This window comes from Oncorhynchus mykiss, chromosome 22, assembly GCF_013265735.2.
Source record: "Oncorhynchus mykiss isolate Arlee chromosome 22, USDA_OmykA_1.1, whole genome shotgun sequence".
In the NCBI taxonomy this organism is placed as follows: Eukaryota; Metazoa; Chordata; class Actinopteri; order Salmoniformes; family Salmonidae; genus Oncorhynchus; species Oncorhynchus mykiss.
This window is the reverse complement of record NC_048586.1, coordinates 4,582,374-4,603,889: the sequence shown is the minus strand read 5'-3', so window position 1 is coordinate 4,603,889 and position 21,516 is coordinate 4,582,374. Positions and strand designations below refer to the sequence as shown.

Genomic DNA, 21,516 nt, shown 5'->3' with positions numbered 1-21,516 from the left:
GGCTCAGGTGGTTGTTGTCTTTTGTTATCGTTTTTGCCTTCCTGTGACATTGGGTGCTATAGGTGTCATGGAGGGCAGGTAGTTTGCCCCTGGTGATACGTTGTGCAGACTGCACCACTCTCTGGAGAGCCTTGCGGTTGAGGGCGGAGAAGTTTCCGTACCAGGCTGTGATACATCCCGACAGGATGCTCTCGCTTGTGGATATGTAAAAGTTAGTCAGGGTTTTGGGTGACAAGCCAAATTTCTTCTTCCTCCTGAGGTTGAATAGGCGCTACTGCGCCTTGTCCACCCACACAGACAGTGTGGTGAAACATTTCAGTTTGTCGTTGATGCGTATGCCGAGGAACTTTAAACATTCCACTTTCTCCGCTGCTGTCCCTTCGATGTGGATAGGGGGGCTAATCTAATCTAATCCTGCTACAACAGGGCTAATCTAATTTCCACCTTGAGTACACTTCCAATTGAAAGTCCACAGAAAACAAATGAATGCTACACATTTCGACCGTCTTTTTCAGGCAGTGCTTGTACATCTCAATGGCCCTATAGGCCTCCCACTCTATTCAACTACAGCTATTATATCTGGTTAATGATATGCTATTATTTGCTTCCCTAAATAAGGCATTGCCCCTTTTTTTAAGAGCAATTGCCTGACAGCATGGACATGCTCTTGCCGGTATTTTTAATTTTTATATACCGAATGCACTGCAAGTCTATGGTGTAGTTGTACAGATCTTGTGCATCTGAGGATTTATTGTGATGCAGTATCTGCATGTCTCCCTTTTCAACAGCAACTCTGAAACATCACTGGACACATCTATACTCATAGCTCCACACTGAAACGCACACCGGCTCCTGTGGGATGATGTGAAGAGATGATAGCAGAACCTACAGTCACCTCCAGGTCCTCAATACAGAAGTAAGAAATATTCTTCTTAACACTATTTCATAGATGGTGTTTTAACTTTCCACTCTCCGAAACCTCTTAATCAAGCTGATTATGGAAAGATGGTAGCCAGGGTGCCTGACTGTTTCTGTTGTAAACAATGCAAATGTTTTGTCTTAGCAAATAAGACAACAACAAATTGTCTAAAGCAGAAACAGACTTGCACTCAGGCTAATGCTGTTGTCGTAGCAGTAATATATCTTATGTTGGGATTCAGTCAGTTATAGATATGCCTAGTACCTTTCCAGATGTGCGCTCAGTTGCGCAGCAGTAGATGGAATAGTTGGGTAGTTGACGATGGGCGGCTCCAGAGAGGGACTTGGTGGTGCTGAAGCCCCCGTATATACACCATAGATTACAACCATGCAACCCCTAAACTACCCAAGTAAAAAATTACTGGTGCCCCACTGGAGTTGACACCTGATATAGAAATTGTTAGATTGCGTGCACTGGAAGACTTCTCTGAACGATCATGCGATGATGGGACATGCCATACTGGCCAGACAACATCAGATAAATGGGAAAGAGGGATGCTGTTTCACTCGCTTGGCTGCTTGTTGCAGGAATTAAATTCCTCTGTTTTAATACCCAATTAAAATCAAACACTCTGTCAATTCATAAGGATATGTATGAACCTTATTAGTATAAAAATGGACAGAGCCCAGATTTAAAGTCAAACAGCAGCCTTTATTCACGAGAGTACTGCCCATTACACATTTTACCACAGGTTATAAACTGAAAATGACGTCATTAGTTTCAGTACTAGCCATTGTCATCTCCGCTGTAGTACAATGACTGTATGGTTCTCACATGTCTCTCCCTATTTAAGATAATATATGACAGAGCCAAGGTCATGCTTGTGTAGATAAGCCTTCTAGCCAGACTGGCTATAAGTACATTCATTTCTACCATGGTACAGACAGTCATTGTTCTAATTCTTGATTATATTTACACACATTATATTCAGTACTAGGATTAAAAATAAAATTCATACATATACAGTAACATAATAGTATTCTGATTAGTACATATACAGTAACATAATAGTATTCTGATTAGTACATATACAGTAACATAATAGTATTCTGATTAGTACATATACAGTAACATAATAGTATTCTGATTAGTACATATACAGTAACATAATAGTATTCTGATTAGTACATATACAGTAATATAATAGTATTCTGATTAGTCAGTCCTGATTGAAATGTATACATAATTAGTCATCATTGATAAAAATTCCCTTAACACTGCTTTATCAAAGGTTTGGAATTCTGACCCAGTTTTTTATTTTTTTATTTAACTAAGCAAGTCCGTTAAGAACAAATTCTTATTTACAATGACTGCCTACCCTGGCCAAACCCTAACCCGGACGACGCTGGGCCAATTGTGCGCCGCCCTACGGGACTCCCAATCACGGCCGGTTGTGATACAGCCTGGAACCAAACCAGGGTTTGTAGTGATGCACTGAGATGCTGTGCCAATCGGGAGCTCGAGTTGTCATGTCAACACAGCTGTCAGTGCTACGAAGCACAACCCGCTATCAGGGTTGAGAGAACGGAGACTAGCACAACAGATTATCGTACATGGTGAACCCAAACCTCTCCCTGACCAGTTTCAACATGAACTGTGCTAGCTAACATAGCTAGTTTGTTGCTAGCTTGGTTTGCTCATTGCTACAGTAGCTAGCTGCATTGGTGTTTGCAATGTCCTATTTGCTAGATAGCTAAATTGTACAGGCTGCATTTGTATATACATGCTGTTACAATAACCAAACAGTTGGATAAACAAATAATTTGTGAAACCACAATGTAATGCAGCAGATGGCATGGGGTGAGTTTAGAATCTTCGAACAAGCAGCTTTAATTTGATTGGCTGTTGCATGCCATTTTAATTGTGTTTGAGTTGCTTCATGTAACAGCAAAGTTGCTTGAGATGATGTCACCTGCAACATAAATTGTGTGAAAGTTGCATCATGTAACCCTAGCCTAAAGGCATCAGCCTGCTTCGGTTCGGCTGACTAGGCAAACCGAACGTGTGCTCGCATACTCCCTTAAAAGACCTTCGGTGAAAAAAGCGGTAATAGTACTATTTGTCCATCATGAGATGCCGTAGTCAGAATTAATCTAAAATAACTCAAGAAATGTGTCATTCCTGTTGCTGTTTTTGCAGAGGAGATTGTGCAATTTTACAGCTTACTAATATGTTTTGTGCAATATTTACCAAGTGGAAAAACTTAAGATGAAAACGAGTCGTCTCTTGTTGAATGACAACAAACACTTAATTGAAGAATCCCTACTTTGGTACCAATCACCAACGGAGGGACATAGACTTCGGTTACCGACTTCGGCTTGCCTCGAGAAACAAATGTGCTCACGAACAGCCGGGAAAAACCCTTACCAAAGACACATTTTTTTGTTGTTGTTGAAATAACGTCACAAAATGTAATCATAATGATGCACAAACTGTTTTCGGATGGGAAGCATGCGGACGCCTTAAGGCCTGCCCATAATGCCGGCCCTCTCTATGCAGAAAATCCACTATCTACAATTGATTAAATACAGGCCTAGGTTAATCATTTTCTTAATAATGCCCTGTGTGGTAGTTGTCCATCATTATCATCTGTGATTTCCCAGTGAGAACTTGGCTGTGGACGCAAACTCCTCTGGAGCTGTCAATAACACAGTGGACGGAGCCCGGAATGAGAACAGACAGAAGAGTTTGGTGGGTGCTGATAATTTACATATTCCAATCTCACTTCTGGTCATGTAGAATTTCAATGCTGGTCATTTACACATTGTAGAATGTCAATGCTGGTCATTTACATATAATAGGATCCACAGGAGGCTGGTGAGCGAAGGACAGGCTCATAATAATAGCTGGAATGGAGTGAATGGAATGGTATCAAACACCTAAACCATGTGTTTTGATGTGTTTGATTCAGTTCTAGGGATTATTATGAGCCCGTCCTCCCAATTAAGCTGCCGCCTGTGATCTACAATGGCACAGATAAATATTACACAGGCTACTTTACAGCCTACTACCAGGATGGGTTGTGCTTTGATTGGGGAACACTGGTGGATACTTTCTTGTTCAGTTAACATGATAATCAGATAAGGACATCAAAAATAGTTTAGTAAAGAATTTACTATGTAGACTTTGTATATAGACTTTGGGTACTCAGCCAAGAATGTTCCAGAAACAGTCTGTAAATATTCCTGTTTGGGTGTCTGTGTTTGGTTGTCGGTCTCCCTGTATTTAACCCTTCAGAGAGGGAAGAGGAGGGCACGGGGGGGCTCTGAGAATGCCAAGCGCAGACACACCAAGGTAACCAATGGCAGTCTGGGTCGGGCACAGAACAGACACCTCAAACATGGGGACATTGAGGCCGTCACATTGTTCGAGGTGGTCACCATGGGCAGGAGTGCCATGCAGGTACGAATAAACCCACTGGGCACACACTGGTTGAATCAACAATGTTTCCATGTCATTTGAATGAAATTACAGTGAACCATTGTGGAATAGATGTTGAATTTACGTCTGTGCCTAGTGGGAAGATCTATTTTTTTTTTGTCATAATAATCCCTCCAACAATGCTGTATGATCTTTAGGACTTGGTTTTGTATCTGACACCTTTGTTTCTACATGTAAAGTGGGAGAGTTTGTTTTGTCTGTCTGTCTTCCCTGCAGGCTGTAGTTGATGATTGGATTGAGGCGTACATCACAGACAGAGACTCTGGCCTCCTGGACCTCATTAGCTTCTTCATCCAGTGTTCTGGTTGCAAAGGCAAGCGCACCCAAACACAAAACACCCAACCCTCCCCAACACCCACCAAATGCATACATGACTAGAAGAAGTTAACTATAAGGGAACAAGTCATGTAACGTAGTATGAGGTATTTGAATACAAGTTGTTACATACTGTAGTGTTTGTCACCCTTTCCAGGTTTGGTGACAGCTGAGATGTTCCAAAGCAGGCAGGATGATGTCATGAGGAAGATGGTGGAGGAATTGGATGAGGTGTGGGTTTGTCAGTCATTTGTGTCCTCCTCTCTGTCTACCATCTGTATTTGAAGAGTTTTGTTGCAAAATGCAATACCAACCCATTTTTCAACAACAAAAATCTGAAATGCTTATGGGTACCTTTTGTGTGTAAAATATTACTGTTCTCAGAATGTATATAATACTTATATAATAATTGTTTAGCTGTTTATATATCCACTGTTTAGCAGGAATGGAATGTCCATATCATAAATATCTCTACTGTATTGATTTATTTTTTTAAATATAAAAATACTGTGAAAGGGACTGATTGAAATTTACAGGATGGTTACCTGGAGGAAAATGGTCATGCTTTTCAAGTTCTGTCAAGGGAAGGGTTTAGATTTTTTTTTTTTTTAATCGACTCCAGGGGAGGGCCATGTTTCTCAGTGTTTTAGAATTAGTTGCTTATTAGGCTACCTATCGGGTGTGTGCCTGATGCCGCTCCTCATCTCTGATTTTCCACTGGGCGCTTAATATTACTCCTATAGGCTATTTAGTATGGTCTCAATCAAATTATCCATAGGCTATGAAGTGCATGCTCAGAGAAGCACAGAGCAAAGTTGTATTTCCAATGAGAGCTGCTGGGATAGTGTATATAAAACTAGCCTGCCTTATACACTGCAATGGATATTCTGAGCCCCGGCCTGCTCTGCTCTTGCTGGTCAAAAGAGGCCTACCTCTTATTCCTATTTAAGAAATAAGAGGTAGGCCTACCTGTTTGACAGACAAAGTTAGGCTATAGGCTGCTATATCCATAGATGTCAGTCAATTCCTCCACCCACCATGTGCTCTTTAAATAGCCTATATGTCAAGGGCTGTTAAGTTAAAACCAAGACTATTTGGGGGGGTACGAGTGGGTATGCCATAGGCCTACTTTTTATTAAAGGAAACGGCAAAAAGCACAGGCCTAACCCTTGTTAGCTTAAGATTTTGAAGAAAATTAAACTGATCCGATTATATAAAGTGATCTATAACAGCGCTTTGGTCCGTGATGCTTTAATTATTGTTTAGTTTCTTTGACACTCCGAGGATAAAGCTATTCACTTTATGTAAAATAGAAGATGTTTTAACCCAGACAGCTTTTAGGGAAACACTTGTGACCTTCCCTCGTTGGGTTAAGCCACGGAAGAAGAGTAGCCAGCAGTTAAAGCATACATTTGGGGGTGGAAAGGTAGGCCTAACTTTTGAAAGTACCGTGCTCAGATTGCAAACAAGACACACTGATTTGGCATTGGAGAAATAGGATAGATGATAGATTCATGCAATGCTTTTACTTTAAAGGAGATCTTTCCGCCTTTACTCTTGCCCATGGTGGTCTGTGAACCCACAACCTTCTGACCTGCAGCCCTGTGCGCTATCAAAATTCCTAAGTTGCCATGTAATGCTTACAGGACGAAGAACAGTTTCTAAAACGGCATATCTACAGTGCCTTGCAAAAGTATTCACACCCTTGGCATTTTTCCTATTTTGTTGCATTACAACATGTAATTTAAATTGATTTTTATTTGGATTTAATGTAATGGACATACACAATAGTCCAAATTGGTGATGTGAAATGAAAAAAATTACTTTAAAAAATAATATATTTAAAAAAAAAAGGGGTGAATAAGTATTCGCCCCTAACTAAGATCTGGTGCAACCAATTACCTTCAGAAGTCACATACTTAGTTAAATGAAGTCCATCTGTGTCACATGATCTGTCACATGATCTCTCTCATATATCTCTCATATATATCTGTTCTGAAAGACCCCAGAGTCTGCAACACCATCAAGCAAGCGGCACCATGAAGACCAATGAGCTCTCCAAACAGGTCAGGGACAAAGTTGTGGAGAAGTACAGTTCAGGATTGGGTTATAAAAAAATATCAGAAACTTTGAACATCACACAGAGAACCATTAAATCCATTATATAAAAAAATAAAGAATATGGCACCACAACAAACCTGCCAAGAGTGGCTGCCCACCAAAACTCATGGACCAAGCAAGGAGGGCATTAATCAGAGGCAACAAAGAGACCAAAGATAACCTTGAAGGAGCTGCAAAGCTCCACAGCGGAGACTGGAGTATCTGTCCATAGGACCACTTTAAGCTGTACACTCCACAAAGATGGATTTACAGAAGAGTGACCAGGAAAAAGCCATTGCTTGAAGAAAAAAATAAGCAAACAAGTTTGGTGTTCGCCAAAAGGCATGTGGGAGACTCCCCAAACATATGGAAGAAGGTACTCAGATGAGACTAAAATTGAGCTTTTAGGCCATCAAGGAAAACCCAACACCTCTCATCACCTGAGAACACCATCCCCACAGTGAAGCATGGTGGTGGCAGCATCATGCTGTGGGGATGTTTGTCATCTGCAGGGACTGGGAAACTGGTAAGAATTGAAGGAATAATGGATGCCGCTAAATACAGGGAAATTCTTGAGGGGAAACCTGTTTCAGTCTTCCAGAGAGTTGAGACTGGGACAGAGGTTCACCTTCCAGCAGGACAATGACCCTAAGCATACTGCTAAAGCAACACTCAAGTGGTTTAAGGGGAAACATTTAAATGTCTTGGAATGGCCTAGTCAAAGCAACTACTTCAATCCAATTGAGAATATGTGGTATGACTTAAAGATTGCTGTGCACCAGCAGAACCCATCCAACTTGAAGGAGCTGGAGCGGTTTTGCCTAGAAGAATGGGTAAAAATCCCAGTGGCTAGATGTGCCAAGCTTATAGAGACATACCCGAAGAGACTTGCAGCTGTAATTGCTGCAAAATGTGGCTCTACAAAGTATTGACTTTGGGGGGGGGGGGGGGGGGGGGGGTGAATAGTTATGCACGCTCATCTTCAAAGTGGTAGTATGTTGTAAATTAAATGATACTAACCCCCCAAAAAGCTATTTTAATTCCAGGTTGTAAGGCAACAAAGTAGGAAAAATGCCAAGGGGGATGAATACTTTCGGAAGCTACTGTAAGGCTCTGGTCTGTGCAAGAAGTGAGGGTTATTTTCTTAGTAGACATGTTCTCTGCTATCCACTTTTTTCTGGAATAGGGGAGTGTCTATTATTATTATTATTATTATTATTATTATTTATTTTTCTTCCAAGCATTTAAGGTGAAATATATTTTGTTGACGGGAGGGCCATCCATTTTCATTTCAGAGAGGTCTGATTTTTCTCCATGTAACCCGTATGAATAACATTCAATCCCTAACTTGTACAGTTATTTTTATTTAAAAAAATATTTGTCTCATTTGACTGTGTAAACCCTAGCAGTGCTTCAAGATTATGGCAGATATATATATATATATATATATATACCATTTTGCAACAACATTATTTCTCTGAAATTAACTCTGAAATAATTGTGTGTGTCAGGGTTCGGGGCTGCAGTATAAGAAATTCCTGGCCTTCCCCTGGATCCTCACAGTCACGTGGCCCATGGACATGGTCAGTTTCAGATACGAATTTACATTTAAGAAATTAAAGCACTTTACGAATCTAGTTCCCCATTTTCATGTTAAGTCCCGCACTTCAAGTTTAGTCAAGTTCAAGTTTTCATAGCTACCAATATTCCCTCACTTAGTTTCGCTCTCTCTGTGTCTCTTTCCATCTCTCTCTGTGTGTTTGTGCGTCTGTCTGTGTAGGACAGTGGGGAATATCCTCTCACCATGTCTGGTCCGTACTGGCGCCGGTTCCGTGGTGAGTTCTGTGAGTTTGTGTCGGTGTTGGTAACCCAGTGTCAATACAATGTGATCTTTGACAGCTACCTCATGGACACACTCATCTCTCTGCTCACCGAGCTGTCCGACTCCCGTGTACGAGCCTTCAGACACACCTGCACATTGGCAGGTAACAAAAACACATACACTGGCAGCGCGCGCACACACACACCCCTGCACTCTGGCAGATGTCACACACGCATGGCAAAGCACCTCTAAAGATGCCCAAGGTGTGTGTGTGTGAAATATCAAATGGCTTTATTGTTGACGTCTGAAGTGTGAAACTACTAATGACTCAATAATTCATGCCTTCTGGGAATGTTATAACGTCCGAAAGTTATGGGCGGAGTTGGAAAGATGGGTGTCAGAAGTATTACAATGTAAATGTACTCTTTAATCTGTCTGCATATTTCAAGATGGTCATATGAGGGTGCAGTGAGATACCCAATGGGTTGGACAATACTTTTCTCATTAATCAGAAAGAAAAAAATATATCTTTAAACTGGAAATGTTCCAATCCTCTGTTGTTCACACAATGGAAAGATCAAATGCTTTACAATCTAAAAATGGAAAGTGTGGGCGACAGATTTTGAGGCCATGTGGCGAAAAGTGGTACGGGAGCTGGAGATGTGGGTCTTGGCAGGTGTGATGTAGTTGTTGTTTGTATGATGTCGTCGTTTGTATGTGTATGTTTTATATTGATTGTATTTAATCATATAAAAAAAAAATAGTGCAATAGAGCAAGGAGTTGCAGCTGTAGCAACCTCCACCAGGATGTTGAATCTGTATGACCTCCTCCTGTTGTGACCCCCATAGCAATGAAGTTGCTAAGCTCTCTGATTGGAGTAGCCCTTAGTCTGAGTGTGAGTATAGAGAACAGCCAGAGACTGGGCGAGGTGGAGAGAACCAAGACATCAGGAAGACGCAACTCACCAAGACTGGAGAGAATACACAGGAAGACCACAGAGGTGAGTGTGTGTGTGTCAGTGCAGGTTGTGTGTGTGTGTGTTATGTCACACCACATTTTACATGTAACTTCTTCAGCTGCAGGATAGAAGGGTGGAGATAGAAAACATGATGGATGCCATATTCAAAGGAGTCTTCCTGAAGAGATACCGGTAAGCATGCTGTTTGCTCTACTCACCCCATTTGTGTTTTCAATCAGACCTGGATTGAAATATTTCTTATATTACTTTCAAATGCATTTTCAAAATAAGTTATTTAGACAGTTGAAGTAGACTATTGAAATGTTGTTGGAAATACATTTGGTAAGTATTGGCATGTACTATATTACATCTACAGTAAGTTTGGACACACCTACTCATTCAAGGATTTTTCTTTTATTTTTTACTATTTTCTACATTGTAGAACAATAGTGAAGACATCAAAACTATAAAATAACACATATGGAATCTTGTAGTAATCAAACAAGTGAGATTCTTTAAAGTAGCCACCCTTTGCCTTGATGACAGCATTGCACACTGTTGGCATTCTAGGTGTGTCAACTTTTGACTGATACTGTACTTGTAATAAAAGTAATTGTTTATATTTTGTCTTCTGTAGGGATGTGCTCCCAGAGATCCGGTCCATGTGTATGGAAGAGCTGGCTGTATGGATGAAACTTTACAGTCCAGTGTTTCTGACTGACAGCTACCTCAAATACATGGGCTGGATGATGCATGACAAGGTAAGCAACAACAACCACCACAACAAAAACATGTAGCCTGCACAAAGACACATTTAGTTAGGAGTCTTGGTTCATTAACTTTTAGCTTAACCATCGTTACTTGCAGAAACAAAGGCTTGTTGAAGTTTTAAGTCAGTGTGTCCTTTTGTGTAATTTGTTTTCCGTTAGAACACGTTATTTTGTTGTCACAATTGCAGAATCTAACCAGATGTTGCAAGGTGTTAGCTGATGTCACTCTCCCTGAGCTCTAAAGTTACAGTGCCTTGCGAAAGTATTCGGCCCCCTTGAACTTTGCGACCTTTTGCCACATTTCAGGCTTCAAACATAAAGATATAAAACTGTATTTTTTTGTGAAGAATCAACAACAAGTGGGACACAATCATGAAGTGGAACGACATTTATTGGATATTTCAAACTTTTTTAACAAATCAAAAACTGAAAAATTGGGCGTGCAAAATTATTCAGCCCCTTTACTTTCAGTGCAGCAAACTCTCTCCAGAAGTTCAGTGAGGATCTCTGAATGATCCAATGTTGACCTAAATGACTAATGATGATAAATACAATCCACCTGTGTGTAATCAAGTCTCTGTATAAATGCACCTGCACTGTGATAGTCTCAGAGGTCCGTTAAAAAGCGCAGAGAGCATCATGAAGAACAAGGCAGGCAGGTCCGAGATACTGTTGTGAAGAAGTTTAAAGCCGGATTTGGATACAAAAATATTTCCCAAGCTTTAAACATCCCAAGGAGCACTGTGCAAGCGATAATATTGAAATGGAAGGAGTATCAGACCACTGCAAATCTACCAAGACCTGGCCGTCCCTCTAAACTTTCAGCTCATACAAGGAGAAGACTGATCAGAGATGCAGCCAAGAGGCCCATGATCACTCTGGATGAACTGCAGAGATCTACAGCTGAGGTGGGAGACTCTGTCCATAGGACAACAATCAGTCGTATATTGCACAAATCTGGTCTTTATGGAAGAGTGGCAAGAAGAAAGCCATTTCTTAAAGATATCCATAAAAAGTGTTGTTTAAAGTTTGCCACAAGCCACCTGGGAGACACACCAAACATGTGGAAGAAGGTGCTCTGGTCAGATGAAACCAAAATTGAACTTTTTGGCAACAATGCAAAACGTTATGTTTGGCGTAAAAGCAACACAGCTCATCACCCTGAACACACCATCCCCACTGTCAAACATGGTGGTGGCAGCATCATGGTTTGGGCCTGCTTTTCTTCAGCAGGGACAGGGAAGATGGTTAAAATTGATGGGAAGATGAGCCAAATACAGGACCATTCTGGAAGAAAACCTGATGGAGTCTGCAAAAGACCTGAGACTGGGACGGAGATTTGTCCTCCAACAAGACAATGATCCAAAACATAAAGCAAAATGTACAATGGAATGGTTCAAAAATAAACATATCCAGGTGTTAGAATGGCCAAGTCAAAGTCCAGACCTGAATCCAATCGATAATCTGTGGAAAGAACTGAAAACTGCTGTTCACAAATGCTCTCCATCCAACCTCACTGAGCTCGAGCTGTTTTGCAAGGAGGAATGGGAAAAAATGTCAGTCTCTCGATGTGCAAAACTGATAGAGACATACCCCAAGCGACTTACAGCTGTAATCGCAGCAAAAGGTGGCGCTACAAAGTATTAACTTAAGGGGGCTGAATAATTTTGCACTGCCAATTTTTCAGTTTTTGATTTGTTAAAAAAGTTTGAAATATCCAATAAATGTCGTTCCACTTCATGATTGTGTCCCACTTGTTGTTGATTCTTCACAAAAAATACAGTTTTATATCTTTATATTTGAAGCCTGAAATGTGGCAAAAGGTCGCAAAGTTCAAGGGGGCCGAATACTTTCGCAAGGCACTGTAACTGCTCAGGGTGTGACAGGATAGCTTCTTGGATTGCAGTTCTCTTCAAGTGACAATGTGTTGTGCAGAGGATGCTGGGATCATGTCCTGGCTGAGGAGGACAGGGACAGAATTCCCTCTGTTACACATAAACACAATTTTAAACTGTACACACATTCTTCTCCCTCCCCCTAGCTACCTGACGTGCGTCTGAAGTGTGTGTTGGGGCTACAGGGTCTGTATGGAGACCCGCTCCTCCTGCCCAAACTAGACCTCTTCAACAGCCGCTTCAAGGTACAGTGTGTGTGTGTGTACAGTACATGTGCCTGTGCACAACCCAGTGTGTGTGTGTGTGTGTGAGTATACTGTATGTGCGTGCTTGTTTGTGTGGGTAGATGCATGCGTGTTAAATGGGAAATCCGCTGTTGCTACATGTATTTAACACTACCGTTCAAAGGTTTGAGGTCACTTAGACATTTCCTAGTTTTTTTTTAAAGAAAAGCAATGTTTTTTTCCATTTAAAATAACATAAGTGATCAGAAATACATAGTTAATGTTGTAAATTACTATTGTAGCTGGAAACGGCAGATTTTTTTATAAGGAATATCTACACAGGCGTACAGAGGCCCGTTATCAGCAACCATCACTCCTGTGTTCCAATGGCATGTTGTGTTAGCTAATCCAATTTTATCATTTTTAAAAGGCTAATTGATCAGTAGAAAACCCAATTGTTAACAGCTGAAAACTCTTGTTCTGATTAAAGAAGCAATAAAACTGGCCTTCTTTAGACTAGTTGAGTATCTGGAGTTGATTACAGGCTCAAATGGCCAGAAACAAAGACCTTTCTTCTGAAACTCGTCAGTCTTTTTTTAAATTTTTTTTACCCCTTTTTCTCCCCAATTTCGTGGTATCCAATTGTTGTAGTAGCTACTATCCTGTCTCATCGCTACAACTCCCGTACGGGCTCGGGAGAGACGAAGGTTGAATGTCATGCGTCCTCCGATACACAACCCAACCAGCCGCACTGCTTCTTAACACAGCGCGCATCCATCCCGGAAGCCAGCCGCACCAATGTGTCGGAGGCTACACCGTGCACCTGGCAACCTTGGCTAGCGCGCACTGCGCCCAGCCCGCCGCAGGATTCGACCAGGATCGACCATGATGGCCTGATTCACGCAGTCTGTTCTGAACAGTTGATGTTGAGATGTCTGTTACTTGAACTGTGAAGCATTTAATTATGTCTTAAAGTAATGATGGACTGTCATTTTGTCTTTGCTTATTTAAGCTGTTCTTGCTATAATATGGTCTTGGTCTTTTACCAAATAGGGTTATTTTCTGTATACCACCCCACACAACGGATTGTCTCAAATGCATTAAGTACCTTCTCCACAATGCAATCTGGTTTCCAAGCTGGTCATGGGTGCACCTCAGCCACGCTCAAGGTCCTAAATGATATCATAATTGCCATCAATAAAAGATAGCACTGTGCAGCCGTCTTCATCAACCTGGCCAAGGCTTTCGACTGTCATTCTTATCGGCAGACTCAATAGCCTTGGTTTCTCTAATGACTGCCTCGCCTTGTTCACCAACTACTTCTCAGATGTAGTTCAGTGTGTAAAATTGGAGGGCCTGTTGTCCGGACCTCTGGCAGTCTCTATGGGGGTGCCACAGGGTTCAAATCTCGGGCCGACTCTTTTCTCTGTATATATCAATTGTGTCGCTCTTGCTGCTGGTGATTCTCTGATCCACCTATACGCAGACGACACCATTCTGTATATATTTGGCCCTTTGGACACTGTGTTAACAAACCTCCAAACGAGCTTCAATGCCATACAACACTCCTTCTGTGGCCTCCAACTGCTTTTAAATCCTAGTAAAACTAAATGCATGCTCTTCAACCGATTTGCTGCCCCCACACGCCCGCCCGACTAGCATCACTACTCTGGACGGTTCTGACCTAGAATATGTGGACAACTACAAATACCTAGGTGTCTGGCTAGACTGCAAACTCTCCTTCCAGACTCATATTAAACATCTCCAATCAAAAAACAAATCTAGAATCGGCTTTCTATTTCGCAACAAAGCTTCCTTCACTCACGCCGCCAAACTTACCCTAGTAAAACTGACTATCCTACCGATCCTCGACTTCGGCGATGTCATCTACAAAATAGCTTCCAACACTCTACTCAGCAACTGGATGCAGTCTATCACAGTACCATCCGTTTTTATTACCAAAGCCCCTTATACCACCCACCACTGCAACCTGTATGCTCTAGTCGGCTGGCCCTCGCTACATATTCGTCGCCAGACCCACTGGCTCCAAGTCATCTATAAGTCTATGCTAGGTAAAGCTCCGCCTTATCTCAGCTCACTGGTCACGATAAGAACACCCACCCGTAGCACGCTCTCCAACAGGTATATCTCACTGGTCATCCCCGTAGCCAACACCTCCTTTGGTCGCCTTTCCTTCCAGTTCTCTGCTGCCAGTGACTGGAACGAATTTCAAAAATCGCTGAAGCTGGAGACTTATATTTCCCTCACTAACTTTAAACATCAGCTAACCGATCACTGCAGCTGTACATAGCCCATCTGTAAATAACCTACCCAATTTACCTACCTCATCCCAATATTGTTTTTATTTACTTTTCTTCTCTTTTGCATATCAGTATTTCTACTTGCACATCATCTGCTCATCTATCACTCCAGTGTTAATTTGCTAAATTGTAATTACTTTGCTACTAACACTTTTGTTTACTACATTATTTCATATGTGTTATATCAGTGTTGATGTTTTCACTATTCTACGATGTAGAAAATAGTCAAAATAAAGAAAAACCCTGGAATGATTAGGTGTGTCCAAACTTTTGACTGGTACTGTGTGTGTGTGTGTGTGTGTGTGTGTGTCAGCTTTATTCTAAAACAGAGGCTCCGTTGTCATTTCAACTGCAGATTTCCCCTTTTAACTGTGCTATCTGATCTCTACAGGACAGGATGATCTCTATGACTCTGGACAAGGACCACGAGGTGGCAGTTCAGACCCTGAGACTACTCATACTCATCTCCCAGTGAGTCATTGTCTCTCTTTTACACACACAAACACACAAACTATCCAGAGACATATACAGTATTTATTGGGTTTGGTCATTGCTGTTTCTGTCTGAACATTCAGAGAGCGTCCAGAATCTCCTCGTTTGTTAGGTTATAATTGATGCTTTTGAGTTGCGCTGTTTATTTCTGAAAACTTTCAAATCCTCAAATGTCGAGTGAAAGTGCATATGAAATGTGTTGACACCACAACACAGAGACTTGGATACACATTATCATGAATGCCACTCGGTCAAAATTAATGTTCAATTCGCTGCTTGTTTGCAGCGGGTCATTTCACGGGGAATTGTCGGAGGCGCTCTCGTATTGTTACGTCACCAAAAGTTTGAGGATAAAGGTGCTAATATGACATCCATTCTAAAATACTTAATCAACTTCCCCTCCTCTCTTTGGTCATCGCCCCTTCTTTCCTTTTCTTTCTCTCTCCAACCCCCCCCTTCCCCTACCTCTCAGGTCAGCTGATGAGGTTATTAACCCTGAGGACTATAAGCAGCTGTTCCAGTTGGTGTACTCCTCACATCGTCCTCTGGCTACCACCGCAGGAGAGCTGCTCTACACACGGTCAGTGCAGTGGGTTGGCCATAGACCATATACATTAGCTGGGGTATCTATAATAGTGAGAGTAAGTGAATGGGGTGACATTCTCATCTCTGCTGTCAGGCTGCTCAGCTCCCCTACTCCGGCACCTGACCTCAGAGAGGGGGCGAGTGAGCAGGACACACACACACAGCTGACGACAGCCAGAGTAAGGGCTCTGCTGCACTTCTACCAGGACAGTGCGGTAAGAGAAAGTGCCTGTGTGTTGGTATGTATTCTGTTTCTACATCAGCACAGGTGGACAGTGAATGTGTGTATTCTCTTTCTAGCTCCATCAGCATGTAGTATACCTGGTAGACAGTCTGTGGGACTGCGCTGGTGCCATGCTGAAGGACTGGTCATCTCTTACCTCGTTACTGCTACAGGACCCCTCCACTCAGGATGCAGGTCAGTGTGTGTCAGGGTTTCCGTTAGCCGGTAACAGCCGGCATTTGGCCGCAAAAATGTATAATGAAAAGCCGATAAATAAAATTGTAGTTGGTCAAAATAAATCCCAGATTTGGCTTCCTATCATACACCACCATTCTCTCACTCCTTTTGCACTGCCTGACATGCCCGCTCCTGCTGCTGAGGAAAGTGAGAGAGCCTAGGCCTAGGCTACTGTTGATTGTGAAGATAGAGGCATCTTTCCTTGACGTAAACAAAAATTAGAGGAAAAAGAGTGTGCCGAAAGATAGTACAGTATGGTTTAGAAACTCAGTGGTATGCCTATAGTGAAACTCCTACAAGGGGAATGTCTGAGAAGAATGTTGGCGTTGCCAAATGCAGACTACTGTGTGCAACTCGCTATCCAGGTAGGATGTAATTTTGGAACTTTTATTTATTTTTGTATTTATAATTTATATTATTATTATTATTATTATTATTATTATTATTATTATTATTGTTGTATAGTATTGTTATTGTAGGCATGTTTATTCATCTAACTCAGTTGAAATATACAAAATGAGTTTTGTTTCATTCTGTTGAGACATTTTTGTTGGCGAAATTACATTTGATCTGTCTTTTTTAAATGGTGTGGTCCGTATATAGTTACAGTGCCTTGCGAAAGTATTTGGCCCCCTTGAACTTTGCAACCTTTTGCCACATTTCAGGCTTCAAACATAAAGATATAAAACTGTATTTTTTTTGTGAAGAATCAACAACAAGTGGGACACAATCATGAAGTGGAACGACATTTATTGGATATTTCAAACTTTTTTAACAAATCAAAAACTGAAAAATTGGGCGTGCAAAATTATTCAGCCCCTTTACTTTCAGTGCAGCAAACTCTCTCCAGAAGTTCAGTGAGGATCTCTGAATGATCCAATGTTGACCTAAATGACTAATGATGATAAATACAATCCACCTGTGTGTAATCAAGTCTCCGTATAAATGCACCTGCACTGTGATAGTCTCAGAGGTCTGTTAAAAGTGCAGAGAGCATCATGAAGAAAAAGGAACACTCCAGGCAGGTCCGAGATACTGTTGTGAAGAAGTTTAAAGCCGGATTTGGATACAAAAAGATTTCCCAAGCTTTAAACATCCCAAGGAGCACTGTGCAAGCGATAATATTGAAATGGAAGGAGTATCAGACCACTGCAAATCTACCAAGACCTGGCCGTCCCTCTAAACTTTCAGCTCATACAAGGAGAAGACTGATCAGAGATGCAGCCAAGAGGCCCATGATCACTCTGGATGAACTGCAGAGATCTACAGCTGAGGTGGGAGACTCTGTCCATAGGACAACAATCAGTCGTATATTGCACAAATCTGGCCTTTATGGAAGAGTGGCAAGAGGAAAGCCATTTCTTAAAGATATCCATAAAAAGTGTTGTTTAAAGTTTGCCACAAGCCACCTGGGAGACACACCAAACATGTGGAAGAAGGTGCTCTGGTCAGATTAAACCAAAATTGAACTTTTTGGCAACAATGCAAAACGTTATGTTTGGCGTAAAGCAACACAGCTGAACACACCATCCCCACTGTCAAACATGGTGGTGGCAGCATCATGGTTTGGGCCTACTTTTCTTCAGCAGGGACAGGGAAGATGGTTCAAATTGATGGGAAGATGGATGGAGCCAAATACAGGACCATTCTGGAAGAAAACCTGATGGAGTCTGCAAAAGACCTGAGACTGGGATGGAGATTTGTCTTCCAACAAGACAATGATCCAAAACATAAAGCTAAATCTACAATGGAATGGTTCAAAAATAAACATATCCAGGTGTTAGAATGGCCAAGTCAAAGTCCAGACCTGAATCCAATCGAGAATCTGTGGAAAGAACTGAAAACTGCTGTTCACAAATGCTCTCCATCCAACCTCACTGAGCTCGAGCTGTTTTGCAAGGAGGAATGGGAAAAAATGTCAGTCTCTCGATGTGCAAAACTGATAGAGACATACCCCAAGCGACTTACAGCTGTAATCGCAGCAAAAGGTGGCGCTACAAAGTATTAACTTAAGGGGGCTGAATAATTTTGCACGCCCAATTTTTCAGTTTTTGATTTGTTAAAAAAGTTTGAAATATCCAATAAATGTCGTTCCACTTCATGATTGTGTCCCACTTGTTGTTGATTCTTCACAAAAAAATACAGTTTTATATCTTTATGTTTGAAGCCTGAAATGTGGCAAAAGGTCGCAAAGTTCAAGGGGGCCGAATACTTTCGCAAGGCACTGTAAGTTACAAGTAGGCCTGTTGTAGAATAAATATTATTGATCTCAGCCTATTGATGTCATTTGTTGGGTACGGTAGGCACTATCCTTTTGTTGGTAATTGCTGCAATATAGCCTGTTCCAAACTTTTAACTAAGTGTTTTGTTTCATTCTGTTGAGCCATTTTCTTTGGCTAAAATAAGTTCCAACTAATGTTTGCCGCAATATAATAAATGCTAATATTTTCCCTATAAACAATAGCTTGGCTTGACTTTTGATATTGTACGTTTTGGTGTGGCTATTCAGCTGTTGCTTCACTAACTTCTTCTCCATTTCGTCCGCACTATTCACCGTCATTTCCGACCTCTTGTCCCTTCGTCCAAAATCGTTGCCAGGCTTCGCTTGCCCCGCCATCCTCTTGTTTTGAATCTGAAGCACTTCCTGGTCACGATTTTTTGGGGAATACTTCATAATAAGAGTCCTGTCCTGTAATTAATCATTTCAATTTTTTTTAAATATACACACTTATTGACATCTTATACAAGTTATTAAACAATAATTTCTTAAAGTAATTATGTGATTTATTTTAATTAGATTTTCAAGCCTACATGTTTAACAATGTGTGTGTACTCCAATGACTATGTTGTGCTCCTATCATCTATGTCAACACCCCTGTAGTTCTTTGCTTACACCCACACTCTGAGCCACATGACATCAGCATCTGATTTAGAACTGGGAAAACCAGGGATGGTGTCCAGAATGGCACCCTAATATGGAGTATTAGCCAGGGAATAGTGCTGTTTTGAATAAATGGTGTCTATTGCTCTCTCCTTGGTTAATTCAGGTTTAGCCTTCAAAGAGAGTTTTAACTTGCAGTCACGTTTAACCTAACGCACAACTGAGCGCTAAACTAGCAACGGTTTCATATTTGTTCTAAACCCCAGCTAAATTAGCCTATGCTAAGTGACAGAGCAATAGCACCAGAGGGTGTATGCAGAGTGCAAAAGCTGTCTGTCCTGTAACATGCATTTGTGTGTTTGTTTCTATGTGTGCATCATATCATATGATGTGTGTGTCCTCAGATCTGAGTGCTGGAGAGCAGTCTCTGGTTGTAGAGCTATTGGTGGCATCAGTGCGTCAGGCAGTAGAGGGACCCCTGCTGGCGGGAAGGAGCACATGCAAGAAGGTCAGTGTGTTGGAGAGGCTGAAGTGCAATTACCATTATCACCCATTCTTCTTGACGTTTGGACTCGTTTACTCCCCCACAAGGATTTAGGAACATTGGATTGGTAATAGTGTACACCATATTTATTACACCTCCAACCTAACGCTTTGAGTAAGTGCACTCTTTGGGGAGAAGATTAGGGAGTCAGACTACAGCTGAGAACTACCCTGTTTGGAAATGCTTCTTTCACATGATTGGATGGGTAAATGCTGGATGAAACCCTTGCTTTTAGTTGTATCTGTGATTATGTTTTTGGCCTTAAAATATGAACTCAGCAAAAAAAAAGAAACTGTCAACTGCATTTATCTTCAGCAAACTTAACATGTGTAAATATTTGAATGAACATAACAAGATTCAACAACTGAGACATAAACTGAACAAGTTCCACAGACCTGTGACTAACAGAAATGGAATAATGTGTCCTGAACAAAGGGAGGGGGGGGGGGGGGGGGTCAAAATAAGTCAGTATCTGGTGTGGCCACCAGCTGCACTAAGTACTGCAGTGCATCTCCTCCTCATGGACTGTACCAGATTTGCCAGTTCTTGCTGTGAGATGTTACCCCACTCTTCTACCAAGGCACCTGCAAGTTCCTGGACATTTCTGGGGGGGAATGGCCCTAGCCCTCACCCTCTGATCCAACAAGTCCTAGACGTGCTCAATGAGATTGACATCCGGGCTCTTCGCTGGCCATGGCAGGACACTGACATTCCTGTCTTGCAGGAAATCACGCACAGAACGAGCAGTATGGCTGGTGGCATTGTCATGCTGGAGGGCCATGTCAGGATGAGCCTGCAGGAAGAGTAGCACATGAGGGGGGAGGATGTCTTCCTTGTAATGCACAGTGTTGAGATTGCCTGCAATGACAACGAGCTCAGTCCGATGATGCTGAGACACACCACCCCAGACCATGACGGACCCTCCACCTCCAAATCGATTCCGCTCCAGAGTACAGGCCTCGGTGTAATGCTCATTCCTCCAACGATAAACGCGAATCCGACCATCACCTCTGGTTAGACAAATCTGCGACTCGTCTGTGAAGAGCAATTTTTGCCAGTCCTGTCTGGTCCAGCGACGGTGGGATTGCCAATATAGGCAACGTTGTTGCCGGTGATGTCTGGTGAGGACCTGCCTTTTCAACAGGCCTAAAAGCCCTCTGTCCAGCCTCTCTCAGCCTATTGCGGACAGTCTGAGCACTGATGGAGGGATTGTGCATTCCTGGTGTAACTCGAGCAGTTGTTGTTGCCATCCTGTACCTGTACCGCAGGTGTGATGGTCGGATGTAACGATCCTGTGCAGGTGTTGTTACACGTGGTCTGCCACTGCGAGGATGATCAGCTGTCCGTCCTGTCTCCCTGTATGGCTGTCTTAGGTGTCTCGCAATTTATTGCCCTGGCCACATCTGCGGTCCTCATGCCTCCTTGGAGCATGCCTAAGGCACGATTACGCAGATGAGCAGGGACCCGTGGCATGTTTATTTTGGTGTTTTTCAGAGTCAGTAGAAATGCCTCTTTAGTGTCCTAAGTTTTCATAACTGTGACCATAATTGCCTACCGTCTGTGAGCTGTTAGTGTCTTAATGACCGTTCCACAGGTGCATGTACATTAATTGTTATTGTTCAACAAGCATGGGAAACGGTGTTTAAACCCTTTACAATGAAGACATTTGGATTTTTACAAATTATATTTGAAAGACAGGGTCCTGAAAAAGGGACGTTTCTTTTTTTT

The 21,516-nt window shown here is 41.9% G+C and overlaps 1 protein-coding gene across 3 annotated transcripts in view; it reads left to right on the top strand.

The window, feature by feature from the left end:
• Nucleotides 1–21,516, top strand: part of si:ch211-269e2.1 (cohesin subunit SA-2) — a 46,989-nt gene that overhangs the window by 5,322 nt on the left and 20,151 nt on the right. For all 3 annotated transcript variants that reach the window (XM_021578651.2, XM_021578649.2, XM_036958523.1), the window contains exons 2-17: nucleotides 789–916; nucleotides 3,583–3,670; nucleotides 4,217–4,381; nucleotides 4,637–4,733; nucleotides 4,893–4,966; nucleotides 8,347–8,418; nucleotides 8,616–8,820; nucleotides 9,507–9,658; nucleotides 9,735–9,808; nucleotides 10,254–10,377; nucleotides 12,428–12,526; nucleotides 15,218–15,297; nucleotides 15,791–15,898; nucleotides 15,998–16,118; nucleotides 16,204–16,321; nucleotides 19,649–19,752. In XM_021578651.2, the coding sequence (XP_021434326.2) occupies nucleotides 873–916; nucleotides 3,583–3,670; nucleotides 4,217–4,381; nucleotides 4,637–4,733; nucleotides 4,893–4,966; nucleotides 8,347–8,418; nucleotides 8,616–8,820; nucleotides 9,507–9,658; nucleotides 9,735–9,808; nucleotides 10,254–10,377; nucleotides 12,428–12,526; nucleotides 15,218–15,297; nucleotides 15,791–15,898; nucleotides 15,998–16,118; nucleotides 16,204–16,321; nucleotides 19,649–19,752 (1,725 nt within the window). In that variant the 5' untranslated portion in view covers nucleotides 789–872. The remainder of the gene's footprint in view (nucleotides 1–788; nucleotides 917–3,582; nucleotides 3,671–4,216; nucleotides 4,382–4,636; nucleotides 4,734–4,892; nucleotides 4,967–8,346; nucleotides 8,419–8,615; nucleotides 8,821–9,506; nucleotides 9,659–9,734; nucleotides 9,809–10,253; nucleotides 10,378–12,427; nucleotides 12,527–15,217; nucleotides 15,298–15,790; nucleotides 15,899–15,997; nucleotides 16,119–16,203; nucleotides 16,322–19,648; nucleotides 19,753–21,516) is intronic.